The 17,872-nt window shown below is 39.3% G+C and overlaps 2 protein-coding genes across 9 annotated transcripts; one reads left to right on the forward strand and one right to left on the reverse strand.

Moving 5' to 3' along the window:
• Nucleotides 1-3,471: 3,471 nt before the first annotated feature.
• LOC148849354 (chromatin-remodeling complex subunit) lies at nucleotides 3,472-10,711 on the forward strand. Of its 8 annotated transcripts, none has more exons than XM_088948088.1 (5): nucleotides 3,472-3,796; nucleotides 4,857-5,060; nucleotides 5,192-5,373; nucleotides 8,380-8,447; nucleotides 10,464-10,711. In XM_088948088.1, the coding sequence occupies exons 3-5, from the start codon at nucleotides 5,199-5,201 to the stop codon at nucleotides 10,593-10,595; spliced, it is 375 nt and encodes a 124-aa protein (XP_088804214.1). In that variant the 5' UTR covers nucleotides 3,472-3,796; nucleotides 4,857-5,060; nucleotides 5,192-5,198; the 3' UTR covers nucleotides 10,596-10,711. The 8 variants fall into 8 exon arrangements, with proteins under 8 accessions (XP_088804214.1, XP_088804216.1, XP_088804217.1 ...); XM_088948090.1 differs by having other exon boundaries at nucleotides 4,888-5,060; XM_088948091.1 differs by having other exon boundaries at nucleotides 4,893-5,060.
• A 1,922-nt stretch (nucleotides 10,712-12,633) lies between these two features.
• On the reverse strand, nucleotides 12,634-17,632 carry LOC148849355 (putative prolyl 4-hydroxylase 3). The gene is made up of 8 exons (XM_088948096.1): nucleotides 17,069-17,632; nucleotides 16,879-16,966; nucleotides 15,842-15,939; nucleotides 15,639-15,736; nucleotides 14,366-14,495; nucleotides 14,058-14,245; nucleotides 13,715-13,803; nucleotides 12,634-13,095 (listed from the first exon to the last, which is right to left on the reverse strand). Exons 1-7 carry the CDS (start codon nucleotides 17,260-17,262, stop codon nucleotides 13,730-13,732), a joined length of 870 nt encoding a protein of 289 aa, XP_088804222.1. The 5' UTR covers nucleotides 17,263-17,632; the 3' UTR covers nucleotides 12,634-13,095; nucleotides 13,715-13,729.
• Between the last annotated feature and the right edge of the window lie 240 nt (nucleotides 17,633-17,872).

The raw sequence follows: 17,872 nt of genomic DNA on the forward strand, positions 1-17,872 counted from the left end.
ATTCCTACTCGAACCTCTTCAGAGCCTCCTTCGCATGGCTAAGCCGAGCCTTCTTTGCCTTCAAATCATCCTCCAGCGTTTGTTGGAGCTGCTTCTCCTCCTTTAGAGCCGAGACAGCTTCGTCCCGACTGCTCTCTATCAAAGCTACCCTTAGTTGGAGCTTCTCATTCATCTTCTCGGCCCTTTCAAGGTAGTCGTGGAGGAGCTCCACTCGGCCTCCAAACCAACAAAGTGACGGCAAACCTGCACCAAGCATTATCAGTAAGATGAACATAACTCAAGAAATGATGAAGTACGAGAGATGGGAGCTTACCTCGGCCAAGAAAGTTAGACCTTGGTCATGAATGACCGTGGGGTCAGTCTGCATCATGTTGTATTGGCCCTTGGAGGGACCACCCCACTCATCAGGGCCCTGCCAACCCCTCCTCGCTGATGGTGTCCCCCTCTCGGACCTACCACTAGGGACAGAACACCCGGGTGAGGCGCTCTCCCTCCTCGGCTGGGTCCTGTGCATGCAAGGGTGGATGAAGGCCCCACGGGACAGCCCTTCGTGGGAGGCTTCTTCATCACCGCATCCTCGGCAATGCGCTCCTTGTGCGCCAGCTTCTTCGGTGGTTGCTCTTGGCTAGTTTCCTCAGTTGGCCTCTTCTTTCCCCCTTCGGTCGGCCTCTTCTCTCGATCTCCTTGGCCAACGGGGACTTGTGGTTGGTTGACCTCCCTAGGAGGGACAGGCACCCGCTCACCTCTCGCGGGTACTCCCTTGGTAGGCCTCCTCAGCGTCTGCCCCACTGGCATGCTGTCGCCTTGATTCTTATTCCTTGCGCGGACACTCTCCAAAAGCATCTTCTTCGCATCCATGGGAACCTCTGCAAGCAAACAAAAAGGAGTCAATAAGCCAAAGATGAAGGGAACGTGTTAAAAGATTGCGAGAGCTCTCCTACCGATGGGGGCAGGGCTGAGCCCCGCAAACACCAAAGGGAGCTCCACCTCCACCAAGGGCTTGGCCCAAACTCTCCCCAGCACGAGTAGGTAAGCTATGGCAGAGGCCTCGTCGTCCCAAAGCAAGGGGGGGACACCTCTCGATTGTCGTACAAGCCTCCCCACACCTCGACTTGAACAACCAACCTTTAGGGCAGGAAATGTAAAAGAATTTGCCTTTCCAATGATGGATGGACAAAGGGTTATCAATGGGTTTACCCCTCTGTGGATGAAGGTAATACATGCCGGCCTCAGAGGAGTGCTTCCTTGGCATGAACATGGCATAGAATAGCTTCGATGTCAACTCCACATCCTGAAGCCAAGACAACACTAACATGGCTATTATGGTCTTGAGGGTATTGAGGACAAGCTGGCTAATGGTGATCCCATACCACTACAACAACTCAGAAATCAGGGAATGGAGGGGAAACCTAAGGCTGAACTCTAAGAAGTGTTGATAGATGCAAATCTCCCCTTCCTCAAAGGTCCACGACCGGTCACCAATGTCGGGTACCCTAAGTGCATAGGACCGAGGTATGTGGAATTGCCTGGCCAAAGACTTAACCTGGTCCACGTCTAGAGAGCTGTCAAACTCTGAACGTGGCAAACAATCCATAGTCACCCATTAGCCAGCGTGCTCAGCTACCACCCTAAAGCTGGGTTTAGGGACTGGCTCCCCCTCGTCCCGGGGGGACTCCTCAAGCTCCCTTGGCATCACGGATGCGGCGCTTTCACAGGGAGGGTCATTGCCTTGGCGGTTGCCCTTGGCATCCTTGGAGGCTACCCTCCCCCTCAGCACCATCACCCCTCGCTGAGGAGAGACCTCGGCTGCCAAAGGTCCCAAGTTGGAACTAAGTGGGGTAGGAGTCCGAGGGGAGCTCCCTTCCGAGAGGTTGGGAAGTTCATAGCACTCGGGGTCAAAAATCGGAATAAGACATCGGTTCGAGGTGTTACCTAGACGGACGAAGGCTGAAAGTAACTAGACGAAGTGAGTTAGCCGAAAGCTCTGGAAGCAGAAATCACTCGATAGCAAGGGCGCCTAGAGACAAATGATGAAGAAAAACACGACTAAGGCCCCTATTTAAAGAAGAATGAACGACCCAGATCCCATTGGATCCAACGGTTGTAAGGCCTCCACCTTCGTAGCCTATCCGTGGCATGACACTTGGCACTTGCCCTTGGGGAGATGAAATGATGCCGGGTGAACCGACGGTCCTGCTCACCATAGCCTACAAGTTCGGGTGCATCGACCTAGCAAACACGTGGTCTGGTTCACCTAGGGACCCATCCCCCCTACGGGAGATTCTCCCTGCACTCGACCTGTATCGGGCACGGTCCCGACGTATTAAACCGCAACACCCGCATGGCGCACGACCCTAAGCCATCACTACGAAAGTACAAGGCACTGTCTCGGCCTTTCCGAGCCCCTCTTGCTCAGACTCCCTAGCCAGAGCCGAACCCCCTACAGCTTTATCCTTCTCTCGCGACTAGGAATCATATGAAGCATAGGCGAGATAGGTGTGATGCCACCGCAGGGCACCCTTCACCAGACGAGCCTGATGGTGCCTACCAGCATCAACACTCCCATCAACTGAAGTCGAAGCCTCACCCAGACCTCCACCTCGGCCTCGAGAAGTGGGGGGCAGTGATGTAGGTGCATTCAGCTGGGAGGGCACCGGGTTGACATGTGTCCAACCAACAGGCACCAGCCGGGATCCACTATGGTGTATGCAGGGCTATGCTACAAACCTCACGGGCCCAATCACAGGATGCCACATGTCCTCGCCAGACGACCGTGCCCTGCCCCTCGTACAGCTCGCATCTGGGCCATCCGAGCCCAACTACCTCTAGGTGGCTCCAAGTATAAATATGGAGTAACCCCCACAAGGTAAGGGATCTGGAACCTAAGAGACTCTTGGTATTCCTATTACTAGGGACCTAATGCTCACGAGTGACCTTGTCTGAGCCCTCGTTTGCACTGGACTCCCTACTCCTTGTGCGCATATACTAACTTGACCATTAAAGTCTTCACCTTAGGTCCTCACCGAGGCCTTTGACATCTTCTCTCTTGTAGGGCACCCTCCCCTGCTTCTTTTGGACGTCTCATATGCACCTCTACGAAACCTCTTCTCGGTCACTAGTCCTCGGCCGGTAGCCTTTGGCCTCTTCATCCCTCCAAGAGACAACACACCTCGACCACTAGCCTTCGGCCTCGCCTGTCCTCGATGCCTCGAGTCCCTCGATTCATCCACAGATCTCGAGAGTGAATTTGCAGTGTTTCCCTCGGCCAATCCGAGGGATGTTGATGTGCCATGGTCTGATCCCATCCACCTGGACTGTCGAACCGGTGAGCCCCGACCCGAAAGCAAAATCGGCTCGGCCTCCAGGTCGGTTTTTAAAACACTGGGTAGAATTGGTTAATTGTAATAAACATTAGGGGTGTATTAAGGTAGTTTACAAACAGTAAGCTGATATAAATCCATTTCCCAAAACTTGTTGGTACTTGGTAGTTAAATTTTCGAGACTTAAGCCTTATCTCGCTCTCTCTCCTGTCGAAGCCCCTGATACTCTTGAATCGCGAACCCTATTCCCTCACCAGTCACCTCTCCGGACTCTGGCAATCCCTCCATCTTCGCTGATCGTCCCGAACCCAGAATCCGACGCCTTCGTTGCCGTCTCTTTCATTCACTGCACGGCCTGCAACTCTGCATCGTCTCTTCCCCTCTCCCTCTCTGTCTCTCCAGCCCTCCTCCTGTTCTCCATCATCGTTGAACCCAGAATTCTAAATATAGAGACACAGGCTCTAGCTTGATTTGAGGTAACATTCGATTTACTGGTTTATTTGGTTTCCCCTTTTTCTTTTTAATTTTTTGCTGTAAAATAAGATTAATCATACCCAAGTCGCGTCATATCTGGTTTTCCAAACACAGAGACTTCACTCTTTTTTTTTTTCTGTAAAATAAGAGTAGTTTTCAGTTCGTTCCTTGACTGCACAGAGACTTCACTTCATGATTCTATTCACAGATATCTCTCCAAACACAGAGCCTTCTTCTTTCGCTCTCCCCTACCGGCCGCCTTGAATGCCGCTTTAGATATGACTACTTCAAATCTATGCAGTACTCCTTTGACTCTGGCCAAATCAATCTCCATATACATGTGAACTTTGAGATGCAAAAATTGGTGATATTGAATCACAATTAGATTAAAAAAAATTGAATGGCTAATGTTCAATTAGTTGAGTAAAACTATCGATACTCAATTGGGTAATGGCCAATGACTCTTATCAATACAAGCTGGGGAAATATCATTGATGTGAACTATATAAGATTAAACATATATTCAATCCAGAGGGTCCTCTCTTTGGTGAATGATTTGCAGATATCGAGCACATTGTGTAGGGAAGCTCCCTTCTTGAACTGATTAGGAAGCCATAGTTTAAAAATTAAAAGAAGTAAGATAGGCCAACTCATAATCACATTTTAACATAAAAGACTTTAGAATTAGAGTATGGCTGTATAGGACACCTTAGCCTTAGGCTATGTGTGGGTTGATATAATATAAGAGAGAAACAGAAAAATTGAGGTAATGTTCTTAACCCACAATTTTCTGTTTTTAATTATTTTCTATTAAACCAAACACAGCAATAAGATTTTGTAACTGTTCCCATTGGAAACTGTATTAAAAACTTCACCAAACTGTAATAAAATGGTTTGTTTCCCATCCCAAAATGGTTTGGTTTGGTCTGATATCTTCTGAAAACCGCACTGAACCGGGCCGTGAACACCCCTCTAACATGTTTATTTGCCTAGTTTTTTGGTATTACAAGGGGTAACTTAACCAGTTACCCATTTGACTTTCCTTCTTCAATTTTGCTTAAGATTTCTGCGGCCTAACACTGAAACGGTGAAGATCAGAGAGTCTGAGTCTTTGAAATCCAACGATGTCACAACTCTGACCTCTTAACTCTAACGAATCAACGACAAGGTCTACCAGCAGAGTGGCCAATTTTTAAGTTCGTGAAGACATCAACGACTGCAACTAGATCTGGGCCATCTGATAGCAGCGGTCAGCAGTTGGTGTCGGTAATGATTTTGATTATTTTTTATCAGTCAAAAAACATAGATAGTAGTAAAATAGTAATCTTAAGGGTCATTTCTATTATACTCTTAGTACATGGAAAGGCATTTGTGACTTTGCATGAACCTGTAACTAGGTTAGCAATGGAGTCAGAGGTTATAGAAGCAAACATTTTGTTGCCTCAGCATCTCAGTTTTAAGAGGGTACAAATGTCAGAGAAGTACCCTAAAGGGCAGGCAAGGGGCAGACATTGGAAACATTTAAAGCAGATAATTCAAGCTGAAAATTACCAGACTTATCCTGCAAACGAACCAAACTGTGAGTACAGTTCTATGGCTGGATTTTTGTTAATATTTTCAGTTTGGATATGCATATTTTTCAGCACTTATTTATATGAATTGGGAATTGAGATGTTATTTAGTGATCCTACAGTAGTCTTGGGGATAACATTCTTTCCGTCCAGTCTCACTTATATTTTAAAATGATAAATCATTTCTAGCTGATCACTATCTGCCTAGTTTTCTTTGCAATGGTATAGTTCTTTTATTTATTTGTTTCCTTTTATATTCATGTTATGCTTATTCTGTGTTCCTTTACTAATTAACTTTCCTAGATAGAGTGTTGATTATAGCCATCTGACCATCAAGGTCTAGTTTTACTGTTATTTTGTATTTTATTACTAAATTTTCTAGAGGGACACATATTTTGCATCTTATATGGATGTATGATGGCCAACTTACCATATGGTCAGTCAAGCTGCTTGAGCTTCACATCTTCTGACCTTTTATTTAGATGCTAATTAGATATACAAAAAACATTCTTATCTTTTAAGTGTTTGAGGTTCCCTGTGTTGATTATGAGACAAACACCATGGCTTATCTACTTATTCTCTAGGACTAGTTTCCTAGGATATTGTGATTTGCAATGTCTTCCCAGTTTCCAATTGGACAATTTTGAAAATGAAGGTGTCTATTCTATTTTCACATTTGTGCTTGGTTTCTAGTTTGGAAATGAAGCTTTTTAGTTCTACCTTTGTTCCAATTTTTCTTAACCCTAGTCCTCAAGGAGTAGTTTTCTTTTGATATTATGAGTCATTTAACCTTCTGGGCCATGAGTTTTAGAACAGAGGTAGTTGTACTTTGAATTGGAGTCTGACTTCATACTTAAGTTGGAATATTTTTAGGAATGTGATTTCCCAAACATTTTCTTATTTAGTAATACATTGTTTTGTTGCTGTTTGATTATAATTAATGAAACAGCTTGAGCTGATTAGAAGAAAGAAAGAAAACCTGCAGTAAGGAATTTGTATATGCAGGTTTTTAATAATATAAAAATTTCCTGTCCTTCTCATTTGGGTTATAATGTTATAGATTTATAGTTATGGCATTTAATTTGCATGCAATTCTGCCATACACTTTCAACATTCCTGAGATCTACATTGATTCTCCCTGCACTATGAGTTTTCATTCATCTGTTTTTTTCACCACAGGCAGTGTAAGAATTGTGGCAATAGTGAATGAGTCTTCGACATTCAAATTCTATTCAAGATGTTGAAATGTCCTTATTAGGTTTTCACACTTTTTCACTTTTTCCTGGGGGATAAGTTAACTATATTATTATCATAGAAGTTATCTTGGGTGTGCATAAAAGGTAACTATGATCAGAGTCTGACCATGATACTGGAAAGGTATCATACCTGAAAAACTGATAACCAATCAACTACTATCGTAGAAGTGGTAATCAATCAGCTGGTATTGATCAATTATCAAAAAAAAAAAAACAGCTGGTATTGATCAAAATTCAAACGGAGGGAGGATTGAGTTTGGCAAAGTTCTCCCAGTATCATATCTTTCCGGCATCATATAGATATAGCCATGGTTATATTCAAAAAAGAAAATTGCAGACTACGTGAGAGGATGTACATTAATGCACAAGTTATGGCCAGATATAAACACAACTCATATGGCTATAATGAGGTTAACAAGGCCATCTGCTACCCATACTCATTTTTCGGCAACAAGAAATGGCATTTGCTAAATCTCCTTCAGTTTCCAAAGTTTAAAGTTGAAACTTTTTGGAGATTCAAACACTCATGAGAAGATCTCTTCCTTCGACTTATGTTGAATCAGCATCTCATATTAGGCCATTACTTTGTTTCCTTATTGTGATTAGGGGAAATATTGGGAATCATTACTTTATTACTAAAATTCCCATTTGATAAATAAACATGTGACGAGTAATGGAGTTGTGCCAAATAGGAGACTCCATTTGCATATTTAAATCTGATTGTTTGTAAATTTGAGCTGTCAACATACTCTGTGGCTTGATTCATCAAAAAAAAAAAAGGTACTCTGTGGCTTGAATTGGGACTAAAATAAATATTAGCAAACAATTAGTTTTCAGCTATCAAGGTCCACAGTTTGGCAGCTTTGATAGTTCTGAAACCATTCAAACATGTCATTCGGAAAATTTTGGTATACAATGTATGCTTTCTAGCAGGTGGCAATTTTGGATCTAAACTATTTTCCAAGTTAGCAATTACTCTGCTTTAAATTGCAAACCATCTCCTAAGTTATCTCCAACCATAAAGAGATTTGTTTTTATGGAATTAGAGAGTACTGACTGTTATATTACAAACTTTACATAAAGTTGTGAAGCATAAAATATGCCTATATTGGGTTCTGATCCTTGTTTGGCCAATATATCCCCATGTTGCTTATTTAGTAACAGAATTGAGAATACCAAGAACCAAATAGAGAATTCAATGACCCCGACTGAAGGTAAGGGCGTATTAAGTGAGGTTGGATGCTTTAACCATAATCGATTGGATGCTTTAACCATAATCAGTTTGATGACTCCAGCTAAATTTCAAATTTAATGGATGTTCATCACAAAAGGAGTCTAAACTCCAAAATTCCATTCCCGTAGCAATGGGGATCATTTGGAGAACTATCAAAACTATGACACCAACAAGAGCTTAAATGGTTTATAATTTTATATTATAGATCAGGATGCTAAGCAAGAGCACTAATTATGTATATGGTAAAACTAAATACATGTTCATACTCATTGTTTCCAAATTATATTCTGGTGTAATTACAAGTTTTCTTGTCTAAAAGATGTGAAGTTATTCTTTATCTATAAAAGCAATATTGTATCTAGTGCACCATCATTGCATTTTTTGTCACAAGATGATTATTTTTATGTGTAGAACTCTAGATTTCATAGAGTTCTTTCTTCATTTAAGCATATGGATAATGATGTTTAGGTATCAACATCAATGAACTGCAGTTAATTACTTTGATCGTTCTTATTTTTTCTCAGATGTTAACATTGAGTCACCACCCTCTATGTATCCATCCAAGAAATTCTGTGATATAACTGGATTTGAGGTATGACTTTTCCACCCTTTTCTTTCATAATGTGAGAAAAAAGACTTCTCATTACTGATTTCCATATGATGAAAAGTAGGATAAAAGTGATCATTAAAGTCTTATTGTTTTATGAGAAAACAGCTCTATGTGTCAAATGTGAAACTTGGATTGCCTCCTTCAAGCCATATAACAAATTTAAATTTGAGTCACACCTATGTATTATCTGGTTTCAGGCCCATGTGATAATAGAACACATAAACTACGTTCAAGCAATGTACTTGTACCTTCTTGGACTTAAAAGTTGGCACAATGGCACTTATTTGTGGATGATAGAACACATTATCTAATTTCCCCCTTTGAGGGCTTCTAATTATTTATTTGCAAGTCAACCAAAAATAAGTATTCATTTATAAGGAATTAAAATACTGGTTTGTTTAGTTTTTTTTTAATTTATTTTGAAGGCTTAGTTTGGTACAATTAATGGCAACTTAATCTTTTTTTCTTTTTTTTCTTTTGGTACAATTAATGGCAACTTAAGCATAAGATAACTTTCAATATGCAATGATTGCTTGTGAATTTTCTCACCCAACTAATCAGCAACTTGATTTCATACGATTTTCTTACCTTCGTTGTTCTTGAAGAGTCCTCGTGAATTTTAGATTCAATGGATTGTAGACTGGAATTTAATTTGAAATTAAACATTTTGAAATTTTAAGTGAGGTTGTTTTCTCTGTTTTGATAACCAGACCCAAGGTGGTTGAACTGAAAAAATCTGGAAACCAGAAGGGTCTCCCATTAGGAAATTTTGGGGTGGTATTGCAGTTCCAAAACTGTCAGATGGGGCACTAAAAACTTGGCGAGCCCATTTTGCTTTTCTACTTCTCTTTTCTTTTTTATTGAATGGTAAAAAGAAAAGAAAACACTAATTACAACCAGAACAGGTGTTTAAGGTAACACCCATAAGAACAACACAAAACGAAACCACCAGCCAAAATAAACAGCTTACAATGCTGCTAAAAAAGAAATCATTCTTGCACAGCACCAAAACAGCAATTTTCAAAGGCTCCTCCAAATGTGGCTCATCTCAGTCCTCCGCCTCCCCAAACTCTTCCTACCCTCCTTCCTCATTCCAAGTGCCCCCCTCCCCAATTATTCAGATGCTTTTCTCAGACTTTTCTCCTTTTCCTCTCAAATTCCTACTTCTGTTCAGTCCAGTTTGCAAAACATTGTTGTTGTTGTTGTTGTTGTTGTCTTTCTTTCAATTTGATGTTAAATCTTGAATCTGGAAGGGAAAAATTATTGTTGCAACTCTTTTACCAAACAAGTCAGATTCAAAAAGAAATTAACTCAGTGGAAAGAATGTACTTTATTTTGTTTATTTCTCCATTGACTATTTAGGTTCTCTTTGTCAGTGTTTCACAAGCGTTCTGTTTCACCAATTTGCCAGATCAGAACAAAAATACAAATGCCATTTAATCAAGCATTTGGCAAACCACGTTGCTGCAATGAATATGCCTTGGGTTTCTTGACTCTTGAGAGGGGCGTTTCTTGAATCATCATGGTGATCCTGAATCACCAATGTGATGTGGCACAGCAAATTTGAAATAGTTGACAGCTTTTCTAAAATGCCACACCCTTGTTATATAATGATGTTTTAAAAATAAAGCCATGACATTTTAAACTTCTAATCAGCTTGCATTTCCACCAAATTTGTTGTGTTTTTTTCAAAAAAAAAAAAAAAAAAGATGCATAACAGAACGCTTGTGAAATATAATGGTCCCAACCCCATCCCCTGAACCCCCCCAACCCTGCTGGCAGCGGGAAATTGATTGGTTTTTCATTTGCTCATCAAATGATTTTTATTCTAAACCACTATAAGCTAAGTCTTGACCAAAAGTTTCACTTTTCTTACTGATTAACCTGCCAATACAGAACAATTTAGCAAGGCTTTACACATCTCTCTTCCACTCTCACCATTCATTTAAATGATTTTTTTTTTTGTTCTTTATTAACATCCTTTTTTAATAAATGCAGGCACCATATGTTGACCCAAGGACAAACCTCCGTTATGCAAATTCTGAGGTTTTTAAGCGTATTAGGGCGCTTCCCAATGAGTACGTGCAGAGATATCTGGCTCTTAGAAATGCTGCTATCGTCTTAAAATAGCTATAGTTTGGATTTTTGTATATGTTTTTGGCTGTCATCGATTAAGTTGAATCCAATGTAAAGTTATTTCTGCAGACCATGTATGAGTACTTGTTAAATGAAAACTTCCACCAAAATATGGAACGAATGTTATTTGTTAACCATAGAGAAAGGGTTGAGTGACTGATCAAAAAAAAAAAAAAAAGAGAAAGGGTTGAGCGGACTCGTAATGTCTAAATTTGTGATTGTGATAGTAACCGGAAAGTTTTCCAAAAACGCTCGATGGTTTTATTTTTATACGACTTAAAAGTAATTTATTGATATGTATCTATGTCGTGGAGCACTTCATAATTGAACTGTAAATCTATATTGTCCACATGCTCAGCATGCATTGATCTACGTAGGATGACGTAGGACACTTCCTCATTTCTCGAGGATTAGCAAATTTTGCAGAAGATTGGTTAGCGAATTTGGGTTTCGATTTTTGAAGGTAGAGAGTGTCTTTGAGGTCAAACCATTTTTAAGTCTTACTAGTTTGTTTGTTTTTCGAGGGAGTGTTATTCTTAGGGCCTGTTTGTTTTCCCTTAATTCTTATTTTTTAAAGAGGAATATTTTAACTTTAAGAGAAAATTAGTTGTTTGTTTCTTCTTATCTCTTATTTAAAGTGTATTTATGCAATTTTTTTGTTTTTCAATAATACTCCCAAAAGGACACAAAAAACTCTCGGGGTCAAAATGGATATTTGATAATTTTCAAAATTCAGAGTTTAAAGAAAAGAAAAGTTTACCAATACCAATATATCTCTTAATGTAATTATTGCATTTTCAAATGTTAGATTTCGGAGCAAACGAACAGACCCAGTGTTGTGTAGTCCATATTATTTTCCTTTAATATAAAAAAAAATACTCGATGGGCTTCCGTTTGGTAATAAGAATGCAAACTCTTGATGCATCATGTTTAATTGTTAAATATCATCTTTAGGACGTCATTTTATTTACCTTTAAAACCCCATCCATTTGGTAGTAATTTATTCATTAGGGTGGATAACAAGTGTTACTTAGGGAAAATGCTATCCAAGTACATTTACCCTAAATGAGTAAATTTCTTATATGATTCCTACAATTCCCCCATTGTTCACTCTTAATCTCTGTTCGCTTTTTGGTAAGTTACTTACCCGGGTAAATGTTATTACCTGGGTAAGTTTTTCCTAGGAAACACTTATCCATGTAAGTGCATTTACCCATGTTCTTTTATTTTTCATGTAATTAAAAAATAACCATTTTAGCCATAAAAATCCATAATTAAAAAGGACATTTTTGTCCCATTCAAGTATTGGCAACTTTTCCCCTAGGTGGAAAAGTTATTTACCCACCTAGGAAATGGGTATCACTTACCCAGAAAAATAAACTTTATTTGGTTTGGGTAAATGATACCTAGAAAAATAAACTTTATCTGGTCTCCACATAAATCTGAAAAAAAAAAAAGATTCTTGTTCAATGGAAACTTCCCCCTCTCAAAATCTAAAAAAAGAATGCCTCCTTGATGCCAAAAAAATAATAATTGTGATATGAAAAATCCCAATATCAAATCATCAATTGATTAGAGGAATGATGTGTGGCACTGGCACATCGCTATATAACGGGTCCATTTTTGCCCTTTCAAATCATCAATTGAAAATTCTCACTTTGAAAAATCCCAAGCTGGCTCCATTTTTGCCCTTTTTAAAATTCTCACTTTTTTTTTCTTCTTCATGCGCTATATAACGGGTCGAAGTAGTACATCCTCCATCCCCTTAACCCTGGTGGCAGCGGGATTTCACCCCAGGTCCCTGTCCCTGCTACAACGTGTCCTACCAACTTAACCACCATCGGTTGATACCATTGTCACATTGAGGTCCGAGCAATGCTTTGGGTCTCTCGAGAAAGAAAAGATGATCCGAGTGCACTCACCCCAACTTTCGTATGACCGCTGGATGGAAGAAACATCAGAGAGAGAGAGAGAGAGAGAGAGTGAGGCATATTTTGTAATTTGTAATTTTGTATAGACCAATGAGGCATGATTTAAATGCAAACTACTATGTATTGGTCAATACAGTTGAAAAAGGAAATACAGTAGGCTAGTCTAGCATGAAGAGGGAGTGGCACAGGCCACAGAGTAAATGAAACATATCTAACCTGTTGCATTTACATCTAGAAGTATTTTTAGTTTTACAATTCCATGTCCAAGTATCGGCAGCTACTTCCATTATACTAAGAATTGTAAAAAAAAAAAAAATTAACCCTCCCGCTAAAACTTAGATTTTATTGTCACGTGTCATGTCAAAAGGGAGATTCCTTCCAACCTGAATTTCTAGTCAGCAGAGAGATCTATCAAAATTTTATAAGGCATCTCGGTCGTACAAAATACAAGCTTACATGCTAGGTTTCAATCCCCACAAAAACTTGGAGCTCTCGCTGGAATTCTAAAGCGTGTTGTTGTACACTACAACAATTGCCCACCTCAGCAAACTCAACTTGGTAACCTGCCAAAATAAAAATAAAATAAATAAATAAGCCAATCAATGTAATCAAGTTCAAAAACGTTTTGGCAGGAAATATTTTCCCCTCATGTTTCACAGACAAAAATATTCCCTACAATGGGCATTTTTAAACGAGTTTTGTTGCATTGTAATTCAAATTGCCCCAAGTGATCTTTTCAAATTAAAAAAATCACACTGCACTTGTAGGGAACCTCATATTTGGAGAAAAGCATAAAGTTCTGCTGTCATTTGTATGGAATCTTAACCCTGCCTATCCCTCATATCAACTCCTTGTATAATGCTGAAGAGGAAGACTATTACCAAGGCTAATTGATTAGCAATTCATGAAGTATCATGACCCTCTCATTCTGAAGCATCAGAAACAGAAACCATACATGAAAGAAGTGATATGTTACAAGTGGAAAGGGCTAAAAGAGCTAGGGGTAGACAAAAAAGGACATGGGAGTAGTAGTAGTAGTAGTAAGAAATGAATCATTTAAGCACTAATAATTTAACAGTGGATATGACTTAAAATAGAACAGATTGGCGAAATAGGATTCATGCAGCTGACCCATATGGTTGGGATAAGACATGGATGATGATGATGTAGACATAAGCGTACCTTGAGAACAATAGCTTAGACCTTATACTCATTTATATGCATCCACTTTGTAGAGGACCACTTATTTCCTTTGATCACAGGGCAACCACCTGAGAGTCATTCCAGAATTAGAAATGAAGTAAAAAAGGATTTAGTTAAAGTTGCAAGATTGAAACAAATAGCTGGTGCTGAACACAAGAGGTAACTTTCTAATGAGAAATTATTAACACCAACTCCAAATGGAACCAGCTGAAATATTCTAACAGCTAAGTCAAGGTTGTCTCGTATCAGCTGAATTGCAACTGAGATGATGAGACTTGAACTAAATAGATTGCAAAGACTGGATGATAAAATAGCAACTGACCATGCAAGCTTGAAGGATCCAGAGTGGCATCAGGCCTCATGCTCCAGAATAGCAATGCATCACCCATCTTTGGTTTAACAGACAAACCCTTTTTTCCACATTCAGATAACTCATTATACCATGGCACAGAGCTGAAATTGGTATTGGTGGAGGGAAATATTGTCTCCCCTCCTTCTTCAACATCAGAGCTGCATAAAAAGAAAGAAAGGAAAAAAAAAAGGAAAAAGGAAGACAGAAAAGATTAGTTTCTAGGAAATGCATCCTGAAGTAAAATTTAGTTGCATATGTAATGGTGGTGTGACTCTTACAGATACATAAGAAGAGTTGCCATCCTTTGACCCCCATTTTTAGTGTTAAATTCATCAAGGAAGTAGTCATAATGAGGCTCATACTTCTGCCCAACCTCATAGTGGAGAATTTGAAGTCCTTCCCCATGCTCTGTTAATTTACAATGCATTAAAACGTTACATTAGGAATTGTAGACCAAGTAAAGCAAAACCGCAAAAGGCACATACTGCAAAAAAAAAAATGGATATGATATGTAGCCCATAGAAAGAGGCATGAGCAACAAAGTAAACCTAGCATGATCTATCAACTCAATAACATGTTGAAGCAGATAAGTTAACATAAAAGATATCATTTTTTTTCTGGAAATATAATCAAATCAAGATTTAAAATAGAGGAGCTAAAACTTTATACTTTTCAATGCTTGATGATGGTGGGGATTGTTCAAGAAAACAGATAATGAAGCCAAGCAAAAGAAGAACTCAGGGTTCCATTAACAACCAGTGGAGACATTGATAACAATCATATTTACACAATAAGCAAAAGAACTCTTTTCCATGACAGCAAGTTCTCCTGAAGCATCATGAAGGACAAGAAGCAGGATAAGCATGTAGGCTAGTCTTGTAAGTAAATCATAATGCAACTAAGGATATCATAAACTCTGAGTGGTATTTCAATTTGATCCTTCTTTATGGCCAATTTAGTCCATAGCATACAGAAGAGGAATTTAAGGACACAAAAAGGTGTTTTTCATACGGCACTGCTGAATAATGATGCATGTAGGAAACAAGCAAATATTTCCAACCCTTGTGAAATATAAACAAGATCTATCACTACTAACGACTCAAAGCAATGCTTCTCACTGACAACACTCTCTCCACTAAGTACAAAATAATTAATATCTGCTTTATGAGCATACAGTTCAGTTTAGTCAAGCTTCCCTCTCCAAGCATGCCTTGAAGCAGAATTCAAACTCCAGCATAAATCTCAATAAATGGAGTCTTAAATGACAAGTAGAATGTATATAGGAACCTCTTAAAAAGTTATGATTACTTCACTCAAAATTATATTATCTAACATTGTTCCCCAAAGAGCCAACCCCGTATAGTTGGGACAAGGCTTAAATGATGATGATGATTGTTCCCCAAAGGCAATATAAAGTTCCTATAGTTCATAAAATCCAAAAGCACAAAATGATGACATATCCAAGGACACAAAATACAAGAAAGGAAAAGGAAATTCCAGAAATAACGAAAATATGAAGGCTTGGCAGAAGGATTATCCAAACAAACAGACCAACAGGTATGAAAGTGAAATCTGCGATCCTTTTCTCTATGTTCCTTATGATTTTGTCTTGTCCTCTCTTGAGAAATGTTCCAGAGCTTGTGCGTACCCTGAGGACCAAAGATGTGTCAAGTGCCTTCATGAAAAACTAGTGGAAGGAGAAAATTCCTATTCCATACTTGAATTAATAAGTGTAACAGATAACAAATGCAAACCTGCTATCTTTACTCTTTCCTGTTGTGCTATCAACAACTGTTGACTTCTCCATATGAGGCTTTGCAAGCTCAATTAAGTACTCACATTCCTCCTTGGACTGTTCAAAAGAGTAGCCAGATTTAGTTTTCTATGATTTGGAAAGAAAGAATATATACCTCCTATGCAAAAGGAGGAAATTGAACATAACAGAGAAAAAAGTAAAACACAGTAAAATTGAGATAAAGCAGCAAAAACAGATACCCAGCAAGGATTAAAGGCTTTCACAAATTCTACTCAACCAAACAACAAAACCTTATACTGTCTCACAGTTCAACCCTATCTAGGGCATGCCATACCCATGCATCAATGATTAAAGGATTTGACAAATTGTTCTTTTTTCTTTTGGTAGAATCATATACATAAAAGGATAAGATTGTGCCAAAACTTGTACAACAATCCTGGAAAAGTGAATTATTATATCTTATAGGGAAATCACGTCTACCAGAAAGTCCATTTGACTTGCGAGTTGCCACATAGATAAGTGATCATAGATCCCACACTAAATAAACACCTCTGCCAAATATGGCAGCCCAACGCAAGATTGTTAATCAGTATGCAGGATTTTCCTGGTGCATACCATGTCTTAACAACTATCCTGGGTTTATGTTGTCCGCAGAATTGGTATGTCCTACTAGCCTTGTGCGGTTTACTATTGGAATGTTTCAATTTACAGAAAACGCATGATCCAGGAGAATCAGTTATTCTCGTGGGACCCCTTCATATTTCTTCTGCGCCAGAGTTACGCATCATGAGAATCTTTTACGATGAAATAAATTTTGCTTAAATTAAGAGAACGAAATCGCAGATATAAGTTCCAGATCAATGAAAAAATAAAAAACAATTGACTTTGTTGAACTGGTAGGTTATCAGAATTAAGAAAGATAAATAACAAGAATGCGAAACCAGCATCTAAAACCGACAATTTGAGCAATATGTGTAATCCCTTTCATGGAACCAATAGAGAATTTAACAGAACACCAAAAAAAAAAAAACTCACCAAGAAATTACGGTAAATAAACGCTCTGGGCTCCCAGGAAAGAACTTCAGTCCACTGCTCACCTCTCCCTCCGAATCCACCATCATTTCTACAATATAAACAACAAATGGAAAACGCGGGCGAACAAGATCATCTTCGAATTCACTGCGGATAAGGCATAATTATGACCAAATTGGGGACGTAGAGATACCTATGCGCAGTCCTGTGGACGAACGAGCTGAGATCGTTTGCTTTAGGGGTATCATTGCTGCTGACAGGAAGAGAGAAGATACCGAGAGCGAGGAGCATGAGGAGAACGAAAGTGAGCATGAGAAGCATGGCAAGCGCAAGCGTGTAAGTGGACGATCTCTTGTTAGGGGTCCGGTAAGGCCTCGGTTTCGCCATTGTCAGAGAACGAGCGAAACCTCAGCTATCTAATCCAAAACCCTAACAGTCGAAGACGAACCAGATCTGATTCTCTCTACTTCCCTTTTTCTTCTCTCTGTTTTGACAATTCCGATTCTCTCTCCTTAAATTGTATTTGTATCAGAAGAAAGAAGACGGAGGTATGGTACCGAAATTGCCTATTAATTTGGCACCTGAAATAGCAAATATGTCCTTATACATTGCTATTTGCTAACAGGAAGTCAGGAAGGGCCTGTTTGGCGGTTGCAAATGGGTAAACATGTCATTAAAGGAAATAGTTTTAGCCAGTTAACGATCTAGACCTCTCACCTCTGACCCGCCTCTCAAGGCCGCCAGACAAAGAGTTGGTGAAGAAGCCGTGTTCTTGTATTCAGCAAATAGTCGTCGTCTTCATCATCTAGAAGACACAAATGTTCTTGGATCTGCTGCCCACGTTCATCCAGGCGCATGTTAGGAATATCTTTACACTCTTATAGGTTAATATCGCCAATATTTCATTTGTGCGGCTGGATTCGTGATCAGCAGATTTGGACTCGTTGTACAGTACAATTAAGTTTAAGAGTACTTATTTTAATACATTTGGTGAAAA

This window comes from Nelumbo lutea, chromosome 6, assembly GCF_056320005.1.
Source record: "Nelumbo lutea isolate HS-2025 chromosome 6, American lotus-T2T, whole genome shotgun sequence".
NCBI lineage: Eukaryota > Viridiplantae > Streptophyta > Magnoliopsida > Proteales > Nelumbonaceae > Nelumbo > Nelumbo lutea.